Genomic DNA, 19,208 nt, shown 5'->3' with positions numbered 1-19,208 from the left:
CGAAGCAGTCTGTCACCTTTCGACTTCACACTGTTGCTTGGCTGAGAGGCCTTCAGGTTCCGCTCCGGGCACTGAGGTCCCCTCCGGATCTGCACCGATACCAGTCGTACCACTGAGACATTCCCCGGTGTCAGTTCGATTGTCGATGCTCCCAACATCGGTGGTGCCTACCATCAACGTCAACCCAGTCCTCATTCCCGATGACTCAGAACAGCGTTGTCCGACACCATCTCTTTCTTCGATGGGGCCTACTCATCCCAGGTCGGATTCTGACCCTTTTTCTTATGGGTATGAATTTGGGGAAGGATTGGAGGTGTCCCTGGGCCCTTATGAATACCAGGATGATCCTAATTTGGACTGGGCACAGGAGTTGGGTGAGGCCAGTGGCCTGGACACTTCTCCAGACTCTGGCATGCTGTCTCCTCCAACCGTGGCTACGGGGGAGGGAGTGACATATTCTATAGTGGTCAGTTGGGCGGCTGAGGCCCTTGGCATTGTGTTGTCTACTGTTCATGTCAGGTCAAATCTCCCGATGGAGATGCTTCAGCCAGGAGCTTCCACATCTGAGCCTCTTCTACCATTCAGTGAAGCCGTCACCGATGTCCTCTTGGGTACTTGGTCCAGACCCAACACAGGGGCTCCTGTGAAAAGGGCTATCGCACACCGCTATTGGCCCACCCCGAACGACCCTAAATTCCTGTCCCAACACCCCACGCCTGAGAGTCTTGTCATCCAGGCTTCCTCGTCTTCAGGCACATTCCCTTCCACCCCCTGGATAGGGAATCAAAAAAGCTGGAACAATTTGGGAATAAGATGTTTTCTTCCTCCAGTCTCGTGAAGTGGTCCTTGAATACTGCATGCCTTTTGGGCTGCTATACTCACTCTCTGTGGGATACTGTCACGCAAGTTCTGCCACAGATACCGGAGGAGGCCTGTGCTATTGTCTCCCAATGGGAGAGATGCAGCGAAGTTCACAATCAGATGTGGGCTGTACACAACCGACTTTCTGGGCAGATTGGTTGCGACAACAGTGGCCTTGAGGTGCTACGCCTGGTTGCGTACTTCTGGTTTTTCGGGGGCTGGCCAACAGACTCATATGGACATGCCTTTGATAGCTCCCGTCTCTTTGGAGACAGGGTGGACTCGACTTTGGAAAGGTTCAAGGACTCCCAGGCTACGGCTCAGTCCCTTGGCCTTTCCACTGTCCCTCGCCCCCGACAATCCGCCTTTCGCCCCTCTCATGGCCAAGGAAGGGGCTCCCTGTCGCGTCCCCATCCCAGCCACCATGCCACCCATGCTGTTCAGCCGCTGCGTGGCCGGGGACGCAGAATCCCTTGGGGGTGTGAGACAGGGAACCAGAGGTCTGCCCAGTCCACCCCTTCCCCCGCTGCAGCCTCCAGACCCTCCTAGTCAGTCGCCTCACTCTGATCCAGTTGGCGTCAGGATTCGCCATCACCTCCCCCACTGGGAATCCATCACTACGGACAGGTGGGTTTTGCAGATAGTTCAAAGGGGCTACTCCCTCCTCTTCGAATCTGCCCCACTAGCCGTGCCTCCATCAATCAGCCATCTTCCAGAGGATCATTTGGCACTTCTCCGCCAGGAAGTCGCAGCTCTCTTGGCCAAGGGAGCCATAGAGAAGGTCCCTGCACCAGAAGTAGGTTGTGGTTGTTATTCCTGTTACTTTCTGGTGCCCAAAAAAGACCAGGCTCCTACGTCCTATCCTAGACTTTCGGGACCTTAATTACTTCCTCAAGATGGAGAAGTTCAAAATGCTCACCCTGGCTCAGGTCCTGTCTGCCTTGGACCCAGGAGACTGAGTGGTACGGTTGGACTTGCAGGATGCTTATTTCCAAATTCCCATCCTGCCTGCCCACGAAAGTTAACTACGATTCTTGGTAGGTCACAAGCACTTTCAGTTTACCATGCTCCCCTTCGGCCTTACCAGCGCCCCTCAGGTGTTCACGAAAGTGATGGCGGTGTTTGCAGCTCATCTACACAGGTTAAGGGTTTCAATCTTCCCCCTACCTTGGTGACTGGCTATCTCCCACCTTCAGACTACAGCGAGCCCTCCTGCACACGCTGGGGTTCACTATAAACGTGCCAAATTCCTGACTCCTTCTCAGATGCTCTCTTTCATCGGAGCTGTTCTGGACACTGTAGTTTTGGGCTTATCCTCCCGAAAAGCGAGTCCAAGATATTTGGGCTATGATTCTGATCTTTCAGCCTCTCTTGAGTTTCGGTGAGACTGATTCTGAGGTGCTGGGCCTCCTGTATCCTGCTACTGACACATGCCAGATGGCATATGGGGGCTCTGCAGTAGGACTTGAAGTTCAGTGGGCGGAGCATCAGGGAATCTCTCTCAGACCTAGTCCAGATCTCGGAGGGGACTGCGAACGACCTGCAGTGGTGGCTTTCGAATCCACATTGGGTGCATGGCAGATTCCTCTCTCTTCCCCAGCCAGATCTATCCATAGTGGCAGATGCGTCACTTCTGGGTTGGAGTGTCCACATGGGAGAGGTGGAGATCAGAGGCCTCTGGTCTCCGGCAGAGTCTGGGATCCATATCAGTCTTCTGGAGCTCCGGGCGATCAGGCTTGCGTTGAAAGCATTTCTTCCTTCTCGCAAAGGGAAAGTAGTGCAAGTGTTCACGGACAACACTTCCGCCATGTGGTACTGCAACAAACAGGGCAGAGTAGAGTCTTGGATCCTTTGTCAGGAGGCACTGACCTCTGAACATAGCTGGAACATCAGGGCATTACCCTGGTGGTTCAACATCTGGCGGGCTCTCTGAACACCAGAGCAAATGAACTCGATGCATAGCCGATTACGAATGGCGTCTCCATCCGGAGGTGGCGCAAGGTCTCTTTGAGCAGTGGGGAGAGCCTAGGTTAGATCTGTTCGCCTCCTCAGAGAATACGCAATGTCAGCTGTTTTGCGCGTTGGAGTTTCCAAGGCAGCACTTGCTCAGAGGTGCTTTTCGTCTCAAGTGGAACTCCGGTTTCCTTTCCGCCTATACCACTTCTGCCCAGAGTTCTCAAGAAGATCAGGAACGACCGGGCCCAAGTCATCTTGGTGGCTTCGGACTGGGGACGGAGAGTGTTATCCTGAGCTATTGAGCATGGCCACCGATCCTCCACTCAGACTGTCTCTTCAGGAGGATCTTCTGTCGCAGCAGCACTGGACGGTTCTCCACCCAAACCTGTCCAATCTCTGCCTTCATGCGTGGAGATTGAACAGCGGCAGTGGATGGGTTTTGACCTTCCAACCGAAGTATGTGACGTTATCTTGGCAGCTAGGCATCCCTCCACCAAAACGGTATACGCCTATCGTTGGCAGAAATTTGTGGCATGATGTACCAACACATCTGTTGATCCTCGCTCTGCTCCTCTTTCTGAGGTTCTTTTGTTCATTCTTTCTGTAGCCCAGCAGCGCTCTGCTTTGGGGACCCCTAAAAGGTACTTATCAGCTATTTCGGCCTTTCTTAGGTTACCTGATCAGTTCTCACTCTTTAAGTCTCCTATTGTCAATCGATTCCTTAAAGGTCTCACCCATTTATTTCCTCCCACTCCATTTATCATGCCTCAGTGAGACCTCAATCTTGTCCTTACTTACTCAATGTGTACTCCCTTTGAGCCGATGCACAATTGCCCTTTGCGGCTCCTCACTTTCAAGGCTGTCTTTCTTGTTGCCATCACTTCTCACATAGTAAGTGTGCTTCAAATTCTTTCTTCAAAGCCCCCATTCCTGTCTGTTTACCCTGACAAAGTGGTGTTGCGCACTGAGGCTTCCTTCCTTCCCAAGGTTATTACGCCTTTTCATGTAGGCCAGTCTATCATCTTGCCTACTTTTTACGCACCCCCACAACCTTCTCATGAGGAGGAGAGACCCCACCATCTGGACCCAAAAAGAGCGTTGGCGTTCTATCTAAATCGTACTAAAGATTTCCAGGTGGACGATCAACTCTTTGTTGGATATGTGGGTACGAAGAAAGGGAAGGCGGTGCAAAAACGTACCATCTCTCGATGGGTACTTCATTGTATCAAGATGTGCTACATTTTGGCCAAGAAGCAACCCCCGAGGGCTTGCCTGCTCATTCCACCAAAGCAGCAGCTGCTTCCACCGCGTTAGCGCGCAGAGTTTTTGTCCTTGATATCTGCCAGGCAGCTATGTGGGCATCCCTGCACACGTTTGCTAAACATTACAGCCTGGACAGTCAGGTCCGTCGGGACAGCTGCTTTGGTCGTTCGGTCCTGCAGGACTTTCTAGTATGATCGTGGTTTGCAGCCCACCTCTGAGGATGGCATTGCTTGGGTATCTATTCTAAGGTAAGGAATCTGCAACTAGAATTCTCTATCAGATGTACAAGTTACTTACCTTTGGTAACGAAATATCTGGTAGAGACAAATTCTAGTTGCAGATTCCTTACCGGCCCACCCATCCTCCCTGCTTGCGAACTGATTTCTAGGGACAGGTATTCCCCATTGAGGTCCTTAGCTCTGGCGCACTAATCACAGTGTTCATAGTGGCTCTGCGCTTTGGCGTGGAAAGTCGTTAAAAGAAACTGACATCACTGCGCTGAGACAACACCTATGTACTACTCCCGATGTCATCACGGCGACTACGATGCCCATGGAGTCGACTGATGCCACCTACCAACGCGCAAGGGTATTGCTCAAAGAACAAATCTCCATATCCAGTCTGAGGCCTGGGGGAAAATTCTAAGGTAAGGAATCTGCAACTAGAATATGTCTCTACCAGATATATTTTATTACCGAAGGTAAGTAACTTGTACTTTAAGGAATGAAACAGCCTGATCAATGTCTTTATATGGATCAACAAGAGGCTGAAAGTTACATTGGAGACTATAAAGCTAACATACTAAAAGAGAGGCCTTGTGTTACTGGACTTGCAGTGCTACCGTATGGCAGCCTAGCTGCTGCGCCTTCTTGGGTGGATGAAATCACAACCAATAGGAACGGCTTCTGGGTGGATGCCATGGTGGGCAGTCACTAACTAGATCTAAAACCATTGGCTATTTGTCGTACTGGTAGAGTTTGTTGTTGCATATGATACATATATGCCGTGATACACTGACTTCAATGTAATATGCCTCTAATGGAGAGATGGGTGTTGATTATAATTGAGCACTAGCTGAAGAAAGAAGAACGTCATTTGTGCAAACTAATAAGGTGGATTTGTGTACATGGTGATAGTTGCTGCCGACCTTTATTAAAATGACCAGTGCTATAGAGAGAACTAAGAGCGATGACACAATAGACGGACATGAGTTGGAGGGCCACAGTGAAACTGAAAGAGAACAAAAAAGGGTGTGGTTAATTAGATCACATCATGGACATATGTGCCTTGGAGATGTAAATTTAAACATAAAAGATCATGTGACTGTATATAGACAACCTGTTGTATTAAGCACACTGGGTTGATATGTTTGTTTGTGAAGTTTAGAAAACAAAAATTGAAAAACGTATTTTATTAAGTATGATTTATGGTTTGCAACCTCTTTTCAATTCAACACTTTAAAATAATGAAGAGGTCAGATGTTTTGAATGCATAGTATTTGAGATTTATTCCCATGTTCCATAGCAAAGTGTTCCAGACCCATACTCTGAATAAAAATATAGTTATGTCACATGATTTAGTGTATATTGTTTAATTGTGACATGTAATTGAAACCATAGAATAGTTTGTATGGGTGTTCTTTCTTGAGTGTGTTTTGTCAGAATGTCATAGAAGTGGATATTGAGCTACTTTGAACAAGCATTTGGACTGTAATGTTTCATAGCAAAATGTCCTTTTTTTTCTCTTCTAATTTTTTATATTTGGCCTGTTTGTGTTTTAGTGGGAAATCTGAATACATAGAACCTGCAAAGAGAGCTCACATGGGACTACCATCAAGAGGAAGAGGTCGTGGAGGGTTTGGACAGGGCATGCGGCCTCACGACTTGTTTCGTCAGAGGAAACAGAACACAAGCAGGCCACCCTCAATGCACGTGGACGACTTTGTTGCTGCAGAGTGCAAAGATGTGCCCTCTCCTATTGGCTTACCCATGCCCAAAAGATTACCCAAAATAACACCAAAGATATCTTCTCGTGGTGGCTTCCTGGGAAATAGAGGTGGACGAGGGGCATTTCATAGTCAAAACAGATTCTTTACGCCACCTACACCTAAAGGTATGTCTTTTTTTTTTTTTTTAACCATTAGATGATGACTGCCATCAGAATGAACTGCTGTGTTTCATGTGCCCATTCATTTCAGTTCCTTGAAGGAAAGGTTGACATCTGTAGTTTAGCTGTTTTCATCTGTTGTTTCTCTTTGAGGACAGCCAGAGATTGAGTTGTCAAATCTTCAGGCACTTAAATAGACTTGGAAGTTAATAGGTGCAATGCTAGGTCAAGTTTTCAAAGCTTCATCCATTAACATGTAAAGACGTGTATGACTAGCAGCTGCCTACACTTCCAAATGCTGTATAATGTTCTTCCTGTTTGCACCAAATAGCAGGAAACTACATTCTACTCAAGTCCATGGTATGTTTGTTACTGACCACAATTGTTTGAAAACTTTCTGTGCAGGTTCAAAGAGCTCAAATGCCCCCTACTCATTATAGGCACATCACTCACATTACTGGTACAGTGTGGACAGCTCAATCAAAAGCATTCGTCCTGTTTGGTGTACGTTCCTTTAGGGCACTCCCCAGAAAATGCTATAGAGAGCTTTCATAAAGTTTGCAAATGATTGCTCAATTCAAAACAATGTTTATCATTTCACTTTAATGTTCATTTGGTGTCTCCAAAGTTCCTTCAAAATTGATTCTCAAAACAACTATATATCATAATGAGCTTAAGCAAAACCAACCTATTCATCATGTTGTTAATGAAAATTCATATCCAATCCCAATGCATTTCGGGCAAAGCCCTTCAACGGGGGAATTATTTACTGAAATAAATGTACAGAAGACCAAGCTTTAGGGGAAAGAGCAGGGACCATAACTCAATTCAATAATCTAGCCATGAGAACCCCAACGTGAATAAGAATGCAAAAAATGTGGAACCAGACAGCAATATTTGAAGACAATGTATATGAGTTGCCACTCTATCGTGTCAATTACCATGCACGTATCTATCGGTAATCTGTAAAGAAAAAGCACATGAATAATACAGTGAGTTACAAACATCAACATGCGGTCAATAGCCCAGTGTCACCACTCTGAAGGGAAAAACATCCAATAAGATACTCCACATGTATGAATAATAGTACTGAATGTAAAACCAAATAATATGTGAAAATCAAATGAACTTAAACAAAACGTAAACAAAATAAGAAAACAAGTGAATACGTGTGAGTAAACGATGCGAGTCAAGCTTGTATCGACAAAAATAGCAGCCAGTAAAAGATGTGCAACACATACTCAACAAAGCCTGTAGCTCAGTGTTTCCCAACCTTTGGACTTCTGTGGACCCCCACTTCATCATTACTAAAACCCGAGGACCCCCACTGAATCATTATTGGAATCCGGGGACCGCCCCACTGGATCATTACTGAAAGCTGGGGACCTAATCTGTTAATAATATTTAATTTTCTAAGCAGTTGCGCACCCTCTGAGGAACGTTCTTGGACCACCAGGGTTCCCTGGACCACAGGTTGGAAACCACTGCTGTAGCTCATTCACTGGGTGCTCATGTCCAGACATCTCCATGCATTTCATAGTGAACAAAAACTTTTATGGCGTTCAAAGTGGACGCCATATACTTGAATAGAAAAAGTGAATGAAACTAACAACGGACCAGACAGTGGATAACTGGTCACCATGTTGAAATTGGGAAAGTAAAATAACAAATGCACACAAACCTAATATTAATAACGAGATAACTGAATTAAACTCTGAAAACATAATATCACATTTTCAAAAAACGGAATAAATAAAATGAAAATGAAACTGGAAAAAAAACTGGAACAAGGGATACACAAGTTTAATGGTGTACAATCAATAAAACATAAGTTGTATAGCTACAATAAACAGCTAAACTCCATGTGATCATTTAACCTTCGGGGTGAACTGCATCGAATCGTTTAATCCAAAAGAGTTTCCTTCTCAGCAGATTTCTTCTGTTATCAAAGTCTTCTCTAATGGCTACGTTTTCTAACACCAGAAACCTCAATTAGTTGATGTTGTGGCCAGAGTTATTGAAATGGACAGCCACAGTGGACTTTTATTCCTGATGTTACTTTTATGTTCAATTAATCTAGCCTTAATCTTAAATTCGGTCTTGCCCACGTATACTGATCCATATGGGCATTTAAGATGACAAATAATGTTCGAGTCACATGTGGCTGGGGTGTACAACAGAATGTTAGTACCTAGGGTAAGATGCATAATCATGGTACCCCTAATGATATTGTTACAACAACTGCAATTTAAACGGGGCATGGCCCCTTTATAAACAATGACCTTTTTGGAAATGTCTTTATTATCCAACAACTCTTTTATGTTCCTGGTATTGAAAATACCACGAATGTCGCTCTCTGACTGGAGCATTGCCCAATATTTCAATATAGCTTTCCTGAATGTTTGACTCTTGTTGGAAACTTTAACACAATACCATTCTGTCAGATTTTTTTTGTGATTTTACCACAAGGTGTTAGAATAAGAGCTGTGTTCTTGCTGTTAACCTGTCAATCGCAGTCTGTTTCACATGATTCCTCGGTTCGCAAACATTTTAAAACCTTCTTCACAGCATAAGCTGCCTCTTCACATTCTGCTTCCGCTCTAGCTCTGGGAGGCCTTCGAGAAGCCACGCACTTTACAAATTTCCTAAACTAAATGAAACTAAAGTGTTCGGATCCCCCCATTTGTTTGAATTTATCGGCCATCATGTTTATGCATTGGTTATAATCATCTGGTTCCGACAAAATTCTTTTGACATGTAATAGTTGAGAGTATGGCAAATGTTGTATTAAAGAATTTGGATGGAAACTTTGGAATTGTAACAGATTGTTTCGGTCTGTAGCTTTGACATGTATACTCGTGGCTAAAAGATCATCTCTTTTGATCATATTCACATCTAAAAAGGTAATCTGATGATAATTGATAGTTTCGGTGAAGCCGATACGATTATCCACCAAGTTCAGTTTTTTGATGGCAGCAGTTAATGCTTCTGGACCTGTCCATATTAAAAAATAAAATCATCAAAGTATCGTCAGTACGTGTGTAAGTGGACTTGCCACTCAGGATTATTGAGGATGTTATCTAGTTCAAACCTGTACATAAACAAATTTGCGTATCTGGGAGCTGCATAATTTCCTATACACGTTCCATTCTTTTGTAAATAGTTATTAATCCTTCCAAATGAAGTAGCTATGGTATAACATAAAGTGCAATAGCTCAAGTAAAAAAACTTTCAGATCTTCTTTCATATCAGCACTTACCAAGAATGATTCAACCGCCTCAAGTCCTAAATTGTGTGGGATTGATGTATCTAACAACTTCACATCTAATGTACATAATATGGAGCTGTCGTCATCTAGAAAGGAAATTGAAAAAATGATGATCAAGATATTTTCCAACAGGTTCATGAATGGAGTTATGTGTCGATAAAATGGGTTTAAGTGGAGGATTATGTAAATCCTTGTGGATCTTCTGTAACATGTAGGTATAAGGAACTTTCGGATGACTTTCGACCAAATACCTCTTGTCTTCCTCCATGATTGTCTCCGTTGCCATAGCTTTTACAAGATTGTCCAGTAATAATTTAGCAAATCTCTTTGTAAGATTAGATGCTAATTTCATGTATATGGAAACATCCTTATAATGTGCTTTACATTGATAATCATGTTAGAATACTTTGAGAATCTAGATTAAACGCCTGCTGAAATTCTTTCTTCACAATTTCAAATGGATCCAAAACTTTGACTAACGGGTGCCATGAAGGTGCTCTTACTGTTCAAGCCCATTAACATCCCTTTTTCTTTACTGGGTCTTTTTTCAGCTATGTTCTCAAAGAAGGGGTACAATCTCAAGGTCCTCATAAACTTGAACAAACAGAACAAGCAGCAGGACAAGCCTCATTATACTCATGAGACGGTTTCAGCACAAGCAGTAGCAGTGAAAGTGTACCTATACACATAAAAGCAATACAGCATGTGCAGCAGCTGGGCAAGCTTTTCACACAAAACACTCTCAAATTCAGCAGCATTACATCCTTCCTCACAAACAGGGCAGACCCGAATGGATAACTAGCATACAAATCAAGTACAGGCTATGGGGAGCAGCAAGGCAAAAACATGTGAAATGTAAGCTTACTTACACAAGGTTTGAGGCAGGAGAGCTGACATAAATTTTATGTTTGCTAAATAGTTAGGTTTTAAATTTCACAGATTAATAAAGAAGCTAAAATAAATCATGAAATTGTACTAAAAAAATTTTTTTCTGTGGGAGGTTTAAAATCTAGAAAATGGACAGCAAAGGCTATTTCCATTAATCCTTAACATGCAGTCAAGCTAGGTCACGTGGGAGGAGGAGATGGAGTGAATGGGTGTCAGACCTAGAGGGTCTTGATCCATGTCCTCAGTGATGGCCAGGGGATGCTGAATCTAATATTGGTTGCTGACAGTTAGTAAAAGGATTATGTACGTATGTTAAAAAGACTATGCAGTACGCTTGTCATAGGAAAGCGCTGCACACTTGCAAATTCTTAGTAATTTCAGTAATATCAGTGTATGTATACTTCCTACTTTACACTCTTTTCTATTCAAGATTTTGTTTCCCTTACCACCAAATGCCAGATGCCGATACAAAGTGCATGGAAAAATATCTGTCATAAATAGAAATAACAAACATGGTATTACTTCATATTTTGGAGCGGGCAGATAGAAGGCAATCAAGATTCTCCAAAGATAAACACATGAACATTTATTTTCAAGCTGTTAGTTTGTGACAAATGCAATTAAAAGTTTTATCCCTATGCTCTGGACTAGGCAGTTACTAAACAAAAGTATCAGATTAATGCTTTTTAATTTGCTCTTGCTTAATGACATTGTATGTACAGTTCTTCTGATCTGCGAGAGGTGCCTTTAAAAAATCACCTGGTTCAATGAACGTCCCAATGGAAAAACTCACTTGCCCATTCTGTACCTTTAAAAAATAATTGTGTATTGGAAGAAGGCAGGTGTGGCAAGTAGAAGCCAGAAGGCTGCTGCCAATATGTATATATTTCAATGTTAAATTAACAAATGCATTAACGAATGCATTTTGTTTATGGATTATTGTTTGGGAGGAATGTAGCCAATCTTGCTTGAAAGATTAATCTACAAAAATGGTGGAGCAAAGTTTTAATTTCTTGTTAGTCATTGTTTTTCAAGAATCAGAATCAAATTGACTTTGTTGCATCAGTGCGCATTGTGGCATGATGCACAGCAGATGAACAATTTTTTGTAGTAAATAAGGTAAGCAAATATGTGTTGTTTATGTAGTAACAGAGTGCTGTACATCACTGGGGTGAGATGATTAGTGATGCCTTTCGTCAAGTAGGGATTTGACACATTTGCATTATGTAACTACAATTCTTTTTTTATTTATGAAGCTATGTGCAACTGTCTACCCACGCCAAATGCTGTTCGGTGGAAGCCTTGTTGCATTTGTATTACAAATGCACCAAGACTAATAATAGGTTTATGCCATCTATCTACCTCTTCAGAGAAGCCATGTGCACGTTAGAAAAGGTATTGATGGTTATATTTTTGTGTGACTGTGTGCATGAGGATAAGATGCCTAATGTAGATATTATTTACAAGCAGCGGTTTGATGAACCAATCCGATGTGTAAGCTACTATTTGGCAAAAGTCCTCTGTATGGTTTGTGAGGCCATGCTCCCCTTGTCTGTTTTCTGGGTGCTTCAATTTGTTTTCCTCCTCAGTGAGCATGATGAACATGTGAGCCCCTTTGCGGTCTCCCTGTTTAACTGTTAAGAGATATTGCAATAGGGCTCTGATATCAGGAGGGAGCACTCAGTGTTATCCCATACTACTAGATATAGCTACTGCCCTCTACCCTGGCTGTTTGGGGACTGATGATATTGGCAATGTGTTTTCCAGTCAGGTTCACAGGCCATTTTATCTGTACCCGGTGTGAGGCATGGTGTACCAGCTGCCTGCAATAAAGGTCTAGTCAGTCTTCATAACTGTGGCCCTTGGCCTTCACCGTAGTTTTGGACATGTATGAATTATGTATCTAATGTGCGTTTGTGTTAAATTTTTCATCTCTGAAATGGTCCATTGGTCTACATGAGTATGCATTGCACAATATAGTTGTCTCCTTTGTGCTTACCTGACATGTCCCTCATGGACAACTGCGCTGCCAGACTCACTCCACTATCCCCCACCACAAAACTAGGTGGACCTAGTGGTACAGGAGGTTACCAGCCAAGATCCTTTGTTGTAGTCGGTGTTTCCCATGCTACAGTGAAACATACCCCATTCCCTGTCATCTGTGACTGCAGCCATCTACCCTGGCAGCCAAAACCTTCAGCGAGACAAATGCTCATCTGCAACTGAGATAGCACAAACTTGTCTCTTGGTGGCCACCAAGATGGGTAGCAGGGAAAAACTATTGGCTCCCTGGTTGGCTGAGGTTTTGCTGCCTTGGCCACCTAAGGAATACAAAGTGCTGGACCTGTCAGCCAGTAATTGATTCAGCTCTTAGGAGACCTGTGCACAAAAAAGAATTAGTAGTGGAACGGTTCCTTTGTTGCCATTTTCCTTCCAGACTGGGTCTAAGTCTTGGAAAGCCTGCATTGGACATTGGCTGTGCTGCTTTTACTGTGGAGAAAAGGAAGAGATGTTGTTCTACAAGTGGAGGACATGATCCTGTTCATGGGGTGTAGATTGGGTCAGTAGGATGATCAAATTGATCATCCTCCCAACAGCTCTAATTTTTAATGCTAATGTTATAGAACAGAATATTAATATTGTAGGCGAGGGAAAAGGTTTGGGGGATGGTGACTGTAGGGAGCGAAACCTGGAAAAGAAAAACAAGACTATTGTTGTCACACATATTTTCACTAACTTCATCCTGAGTAACTTTAATTACTTTGAACTAGTTGTCACCAAGTCTACTCAGGACCTTCGGTTTTACGTATTGTCTGCTTGCTCAGTTCCACAGTGAAATCACAGTATATCATTACTATCATACTTAACACATAATTCCTTCAACATTTGCATCATCATATGTAACACACACACAAGTGGCAAGAGTTCACTGGGAAAGCGCTTGCAGGTGTGCACTCTCTTGACTGAGAGTAGTGCTTACCGCACACCATACCCTGTTAGAAGGAACCACAAGAACCTTTTCACAAGGATTAGCCCTTTGACAATAGTGCAATTATGTATGCAAGCTTTCTTCTGTGTTTTGCTGTTATAGCCAAAGTCACGGTTTGCCTCCTGTAATTCAGTCTCATAATATGTTCCTCTTAATTACCTAATAAAGAAGAAACCAAAGTCTCACTAGGCAGCGATCCGTACTTTCTCATAAAGTCTCTTGCTGACTTGACAAATATCCCTTCTCTAATATTTCAAGGCATTTGTGTATGCTCCTCTACAGGGTATACCTTCTTCTTGTGAAAGGAAAGAAGAATATTCCACTAGACCTTGGAAAATGTGCCTTCTAAACACTTCGACCTTCTAGAAAGATCCACAGGTTACTTATTCTTTTGGCTGTTCTTTTCTGCTGTTTTTACTAGCCCAAAAAACAGATCAATGTTTGGTGTACTTTGCCCTTACCATAAGACCAGTCAGTGAATCCCCTTAATGTCCTTTGAGGCTGCAACTTGGGCCCAGCATCCTTCAAAGTCCTGTGCTGCAGATTTCCTTCAAAGTGTGCACTGTGTCTTGGGTGGTGTCACTTTTATGCCTTGGATCCACCCCAAATGGTTGGCAGCAGCCTTTTAACACTTTTCCCTGCCAAGCCTACAGAAGTGACAAGCCTGTCCCCAACACAAAGGCCAGGTTGAAATGTGCTGCACATTGCCAGCATTCCTAGAGACTTCCCATCCGCCAGCAGCAGCACTGTTAACAGGACCTTTCCCAGCCACTGTGGGTCTCACTGCCGAAACATATATAGCGATGTGATCTAGTCCCTCAACAGATCCTTTTTATCTGTGCCTATGCCCAGCTGTCTGCAGGAGCTGGTCTGAAGACATCTGGTCAATGAACTAAAACTGCCCAGGAGCTACAAATTCGCCACAGTTCAGTTGCCTTTCAGAAGCCCAGTGGAAGAAATGGCACTACTGTGGATGATTCTTGCTTCTGACAAAATTATTGTTCACTAAGACAAGCCACAGTGAACCACTGCTTTCTGTACTTAGGAGCATCCGGATCAATGAGCTAATCCATTGCTTTTTCAAATCGAGAAGGGTGAGCTTGCACAGTTCTCAGCCTTTACATGAGCCTATACGTTTCCTCTACTCACCTCCACTTAGCTCCAGTTGAACCTTAAGACATCCGGTCTTCAACCTGTGCATGGGATCCTATTCAGTTGGTTGAATAAGATGCTTCTTATTCTAGTTGTTACACTTCTGAAATGTTCCCTGTCACAGACACAGTCAATTCTTACCATAAACTTACCCAGTTAATAGTGGTGAGGTTTGTCCCCAGTGTTTGCAGAGCATTCTTTGGATATACTGAACCCCTCACATCTCACACCACCTAAAGGAACATTTAGTAAGAACTGGATCACTAGTAAACCACTATCGCTCAAACAAAGTCCACTTGGACTTGGAACTTGAGTAAACTTGACTGACATCTTTCAACAAGGCACTGGCAGCTTAGGACATTAGTTGGAGCTCCCTAACACATTTTTGTGGGTGAGCATTTAAGTATCCATTCTTTAAATTTCCGATCTCATTTTTATAGGGTGTTACCTTTATTGCTACAGCATGTTTAGATAACACAGACAGATCAAGGAGGAGCCTGTCTACCAGAATATGTAACTGTATCCCACTAATCACACTCCATATTTTCTAAGAAAGCCATGCACTAATGAAAAGGCACACACATTGTCTCATAGGATAAAATATGAATATGGGGTTGGTTCTCAAGCCTGGAAGTTGCTAGGACACTGGTTTCTTGCAGATTGTAGTTTTAAATGTATTATTGAATTATCCACTCATAAAAGTCCTTTTCTAAAAGTAAAGTACTGACTTGGATATTTAGGCTATTAATTGCTAAATGCTGTGTTACAATGAATTCTAACTCTTTCACCTCCTGGATTAAGCCGTGACTGCTCAAACCGAGTATTCTGAGTGAGTTAAGTGCTGAAAAGGAGAAGCTAATAATTCAGTTGAAGTACATTAATTTTGCAGACCTGAGACACCAAAGGCAAACAACTTTATCCACTCTGTATTCTGCCCATTAACCTCTAACTGACCCAGTTATCCAAAGAAAAAGCCTCCATTTGGTTTAATAAATTTTTTCAATATGTATTAATTGTGCTTTAAGAAATGTGGGTTGATTACTAATTGTATTTCTATAGTTGTCAAATTCGTAGTTTACACACAGAAAATGAAGATGATTGGTTACCTAACTTAAACATTTTAAAATCATGCTGAGGTATTCTTAGGAGTGATGAGTTCCCCGTTGTTGACATTTAAAAAGTAGAAAATCGTATGCATGTTTTGCTTTTAACAAAATCCATAAAGCTCTATATGGTGAAAAGTAACTTTACAAGTGTTATTTGCTGGTGAGTTGTTTGACTAGGTGCTGATTTTTCTTCAGAATTGGAATTAAAATAACAAAAATGATTAGGAATAAGGACTCAAGAATTTGATGGTAAATTGAATTAACGCTACCTATTCATTCAATCCAGAACCAGAAAACAAGGGACGAATGCTTATGGAGTATATATGTACTCAAGGTATGAGACAACTTAACGGAAGGACTCCTGGAGACCCTCTAGGAGCCCCTACCTTTTACAAAGGTAATTATGCTACCATACAATATTCATGTGTGCAGTACTAGATCTTGGCACTTGGTATAATGACTTATTTTAACAGAACAGTGCAAGGCTCCAACTTAACAAGTTGATTCGAAAAAAATGAATTCTTAGGAATCGAGCCTCTCCGAAGACCATGCCATGCTTAACATTAAAGGTTTTCATCAAGAGTATATAAATATCTTGTTTGTGTAGGAAACACTTTAGTTATATTTCATAATCAATTTCTCAGAACCTTATTCAGAACACAGACTTCCACAAAGTGGCTCAGCAGTCAAGGTGAAGATTGTTTTTGTCTTTCACATCCCTTCATAAAAATTCATTGGTAGAGCGGTTACTTTCCCCCACCTCATTCTTCTCACTGGTAATGTGCTAGCACGTTCCATCCTGTTGATTCAGTTTTTAACAAACAGTCTGTTTTTGCCCTTAGTCTTTCACTTGCTTAGGACATTCTTGAAATCTCTGTGAAACATACTGTATTTTGTACACTTAAAGCAGAGCATGTCTTTTGAGCATGATGCATGAACAAATATTTTTAGAATTTCTTCATCCACCTTGTGGGTTCTTTGGAAAAAGAGAATTATCTGCAGTTGAGTCTTTCTGGATTTGGGATTTCCCCTTTGTACAATTTTAGTATGCATTGTAAGAAGACTGGTCCTGCCTCAAGAAACACCTGTTGAACAATGGAGAGGGAAAGAGTTTTTTAACGTGCTTTGTAACCAGTGTTATAGTCTTAAGTAAAGGGATGAAGTTTAGCACTTGTCAGGATGTAGCATTCCGAGCGTGTCTCTTATTAAGTGTCTAGAGAATATGTGCAGAGTCCCGTAGTGTAATAAAGATATGACAACTCTAGGGCTAATGATGCATGTAACCTGTGTGAAAAGAATAAGTGACAAAAGCTAACGTTGTTATGCTCCCACTCCATTGAATTAATGTTTGGTGGCTTTCTTGACTTAGGTTTTGAGTTAAATTCCATGTTTCCCACCAAGGTATGTTTTTTTACCTGGCAGCTCTACGTCCAGAGGCTAAGGTCATAATTTTGCCCCTATCCACAAATGAATACTTTAGTTTTAGAACAGATACAGTAAATATGGTAATTTGGTATCTACTGCTGCTAAGAGGAATTCACTAAATCTGCAGGTCTTGAGTTCAGAGGTTCTGCCAGTTTTAAGATGGACTGGGTGTTGTCACCATAGTGTACCAGTGTAAGCTTAAAGGAGGTCAGGAGTCTTCATAATTTCAAACTTTGATGACTGGTGGATGAAGATGGAGGCCCCAGTGTTGGCCACAGATGCTGCAGTGTCAGCATTCAAGGCCTGGCTGTGGTTTACCGTGCCTCTTCTTCACCACTTAACCATCAACCTACAAAAGTCTCACCTTTGCTCAGATTTTAAATGTCAGTGGATTTCAGAAATTCAGTCGATGATATTGATGTTTCAGGTGCCAAATTCAGCCCAGTTTTTCAACTGTTGACCTTTATTGGCCTCATTCATCTTGTTGATGCCACTCTCTATATGAGATCCCCGCAGTAGTTCCTCTGAAGACAGTGACTCTAAAATCAAGGGCGTCTGTCAGCCCTCCCAGACGTTCCTTCCAGCCTCATAACAGGTCGCTCTTTCTGCCCTGCTTTGGCAGCCCAGCATTGTTATAAGTGCCTCCTCATTGGGTTGGCACCCACCCATCTGGAGGACACAATAGAACAAGGCATTTAGGGGGTCATTCTGACCCTGGCGGTCGACGACCACGGAAGCACCGCCAACAGGCTGGCGGTGCTTCCTTTGCTATTCCGACCGCGGCTGTAAAGCCGCGGTCGCCCAGCCGGGTCCGGCGGTTTCCCGCTGGATTTCCCCCGGCTGGGAGAATCCTCCATGGCGGCGCTGCTTGCAGCGCTGCCATGGGGATTCCGACCCCCTTCCCGCCAGCCTGTTTCTGGCGGTTTTCACCGCCAGAAACAGGATGGCGGGAATGGGTGTCGTGGGGCCCCTGGGGGCCCCAGCAGGATTTTCACTGTCTGCTTTGCAGACAGTGAAAATCGCGACGGGTGCAACTGCACCCGTCGCACCCCTGCAACACCGCCGGCTCCATTCGGAGCCGGCTTCAATGTTGCAGGGCCTTTCCCGCTGGGCCGGCGGGCGCTCTTTTGGCGGTCGCCCGCCGGCCCAGCGGGAAAGTCAAAATGGCTCCCGCGGTCTTTCGGCGGCGGAAGTTTGGCGGGCGGCAACCGCCGCCTGCCAAACTCGGAATGACCCCCAGAGTCTCTGTCAGAACAGTGCTTACACACGCATGTGGTAACATTGAGGGACCCCCACCTAGTCCTCTATCCTTACCTTCATCTCTGGGTTTGTTGTGCATCATCTTTCAGACCGCAACCAGCTCTATCCATTACATCTGATAGAGACTTCTAGCTGCAGATTCCTTACCTTAGAATTTTCCCAAGTGTCATACTGGATCCAGAACATTTTTTGGGTGGAGTACCCCTATGCACCGGTAGGTGGTCTCCTTTGGCTCCATATGCATTTTTAGTGTTGTCCATGGTACGCTGGCGTTGGTTCTTTTCATTCCGCACCAGCCAGCACAGATCCGGTGAAGAGTTACACTTTCAGTCACTTTTTGGCTGAACATTTTCAGTGTTTTGTCGACTTCTGTTTTGAGGTTTCCTTTTGGTGTGGCAGGGATGTGATTGAAGAAGGCCATCTTCAAGCCCTGCGGCGCCTGTCCCCAACCAGTGTCAGTGATGGACCTGGTCCTTGTTTGCCTTTTGTGCCTTGAGCGCGACCACGACCCCAAGTTGTGCTCTGACTGCCATGCCATGTACCTGAAGACCTTGAGGGAGAGACCCCTCAAGCTCCTGGCGGCTCGGTGTGCGCCGCCCCCGATGTTAGAGATCCAGGTCGAGAGTAAGATCCAAGGAGGTGATTTAAACTCATAGATACTTGTTGCACTCTAAGTCATCTGCCCACTCTGGTAAGTCACGCCACAAGAAGAGGAAGAAGAAGAAAAAGTCGACTTCTATGCATCCATCTACCAACAAGGTGCTTGAACATCAGAATTTGACGTCTGGCTCTGCTGTAGAACCTGGGCCAATTCCGTGTCTCCCTGAATTTCCGGGCGCCAGAGCAACCCCCACCCAGCGGAAAGAATTCTACGAGGCTGTGCATCTCATATTTAGCAGTGTGACTCCTCTGGCATCCCTTTGGGCCCAGAGGA

General features: G+C 43.7%; 1 protein-coding gene across 2 annotated transcripts in view; it reads left to right on the top strand.

Moving 5' to 3' along the window:
• Positions 1 to 19,208, top strand: part of VIRMA (vir like m6A methyltransferase associated) — a 627,318-nt gene that overhangs the window by 546,277 nt on the left and 61,833 nt on the right. The window contains exons 23-24 of one of the 2 annotated variants that reach the window (XM_069220484.1): positions 5,861 to 6,192; positions 15,876 to 15,986. In XM_069220484.1, coding sequence (XP_069076585.1) covers positions 5,861 to 6,192; positions 15,876 to 15,986 — 443 coding nt within the window. The remainder of the gene's footprint in view (positions 1 to 5,860; positions 6,193 to 15,875; positions 15,987 to 19,208) is intronic. The other variant, XM_069220485.1, reaches the window with a different exon arrangement.

This window comes from Pleurodeles waltl, chromosome 2_2, assembly GCF_031143425.1.
Source record: "Pleurodeles waltl isolate 20211129_DDA chromosome 2_2, aPleWal1.hap1.20221129, whole genome shotgun sequence".
NCBI classification, from domain to species: Eukaryota; Metazoa; Chordata; class Amphibia; order Caudata; family Salamandridae; genus Pleurodeles; species Pleurodeles waltl.
The sequence above is the reverse complement of the archived record's forward strand: the minus strand, read 5'-3'. Positions and strand labels throughout refer to the sequence as shown.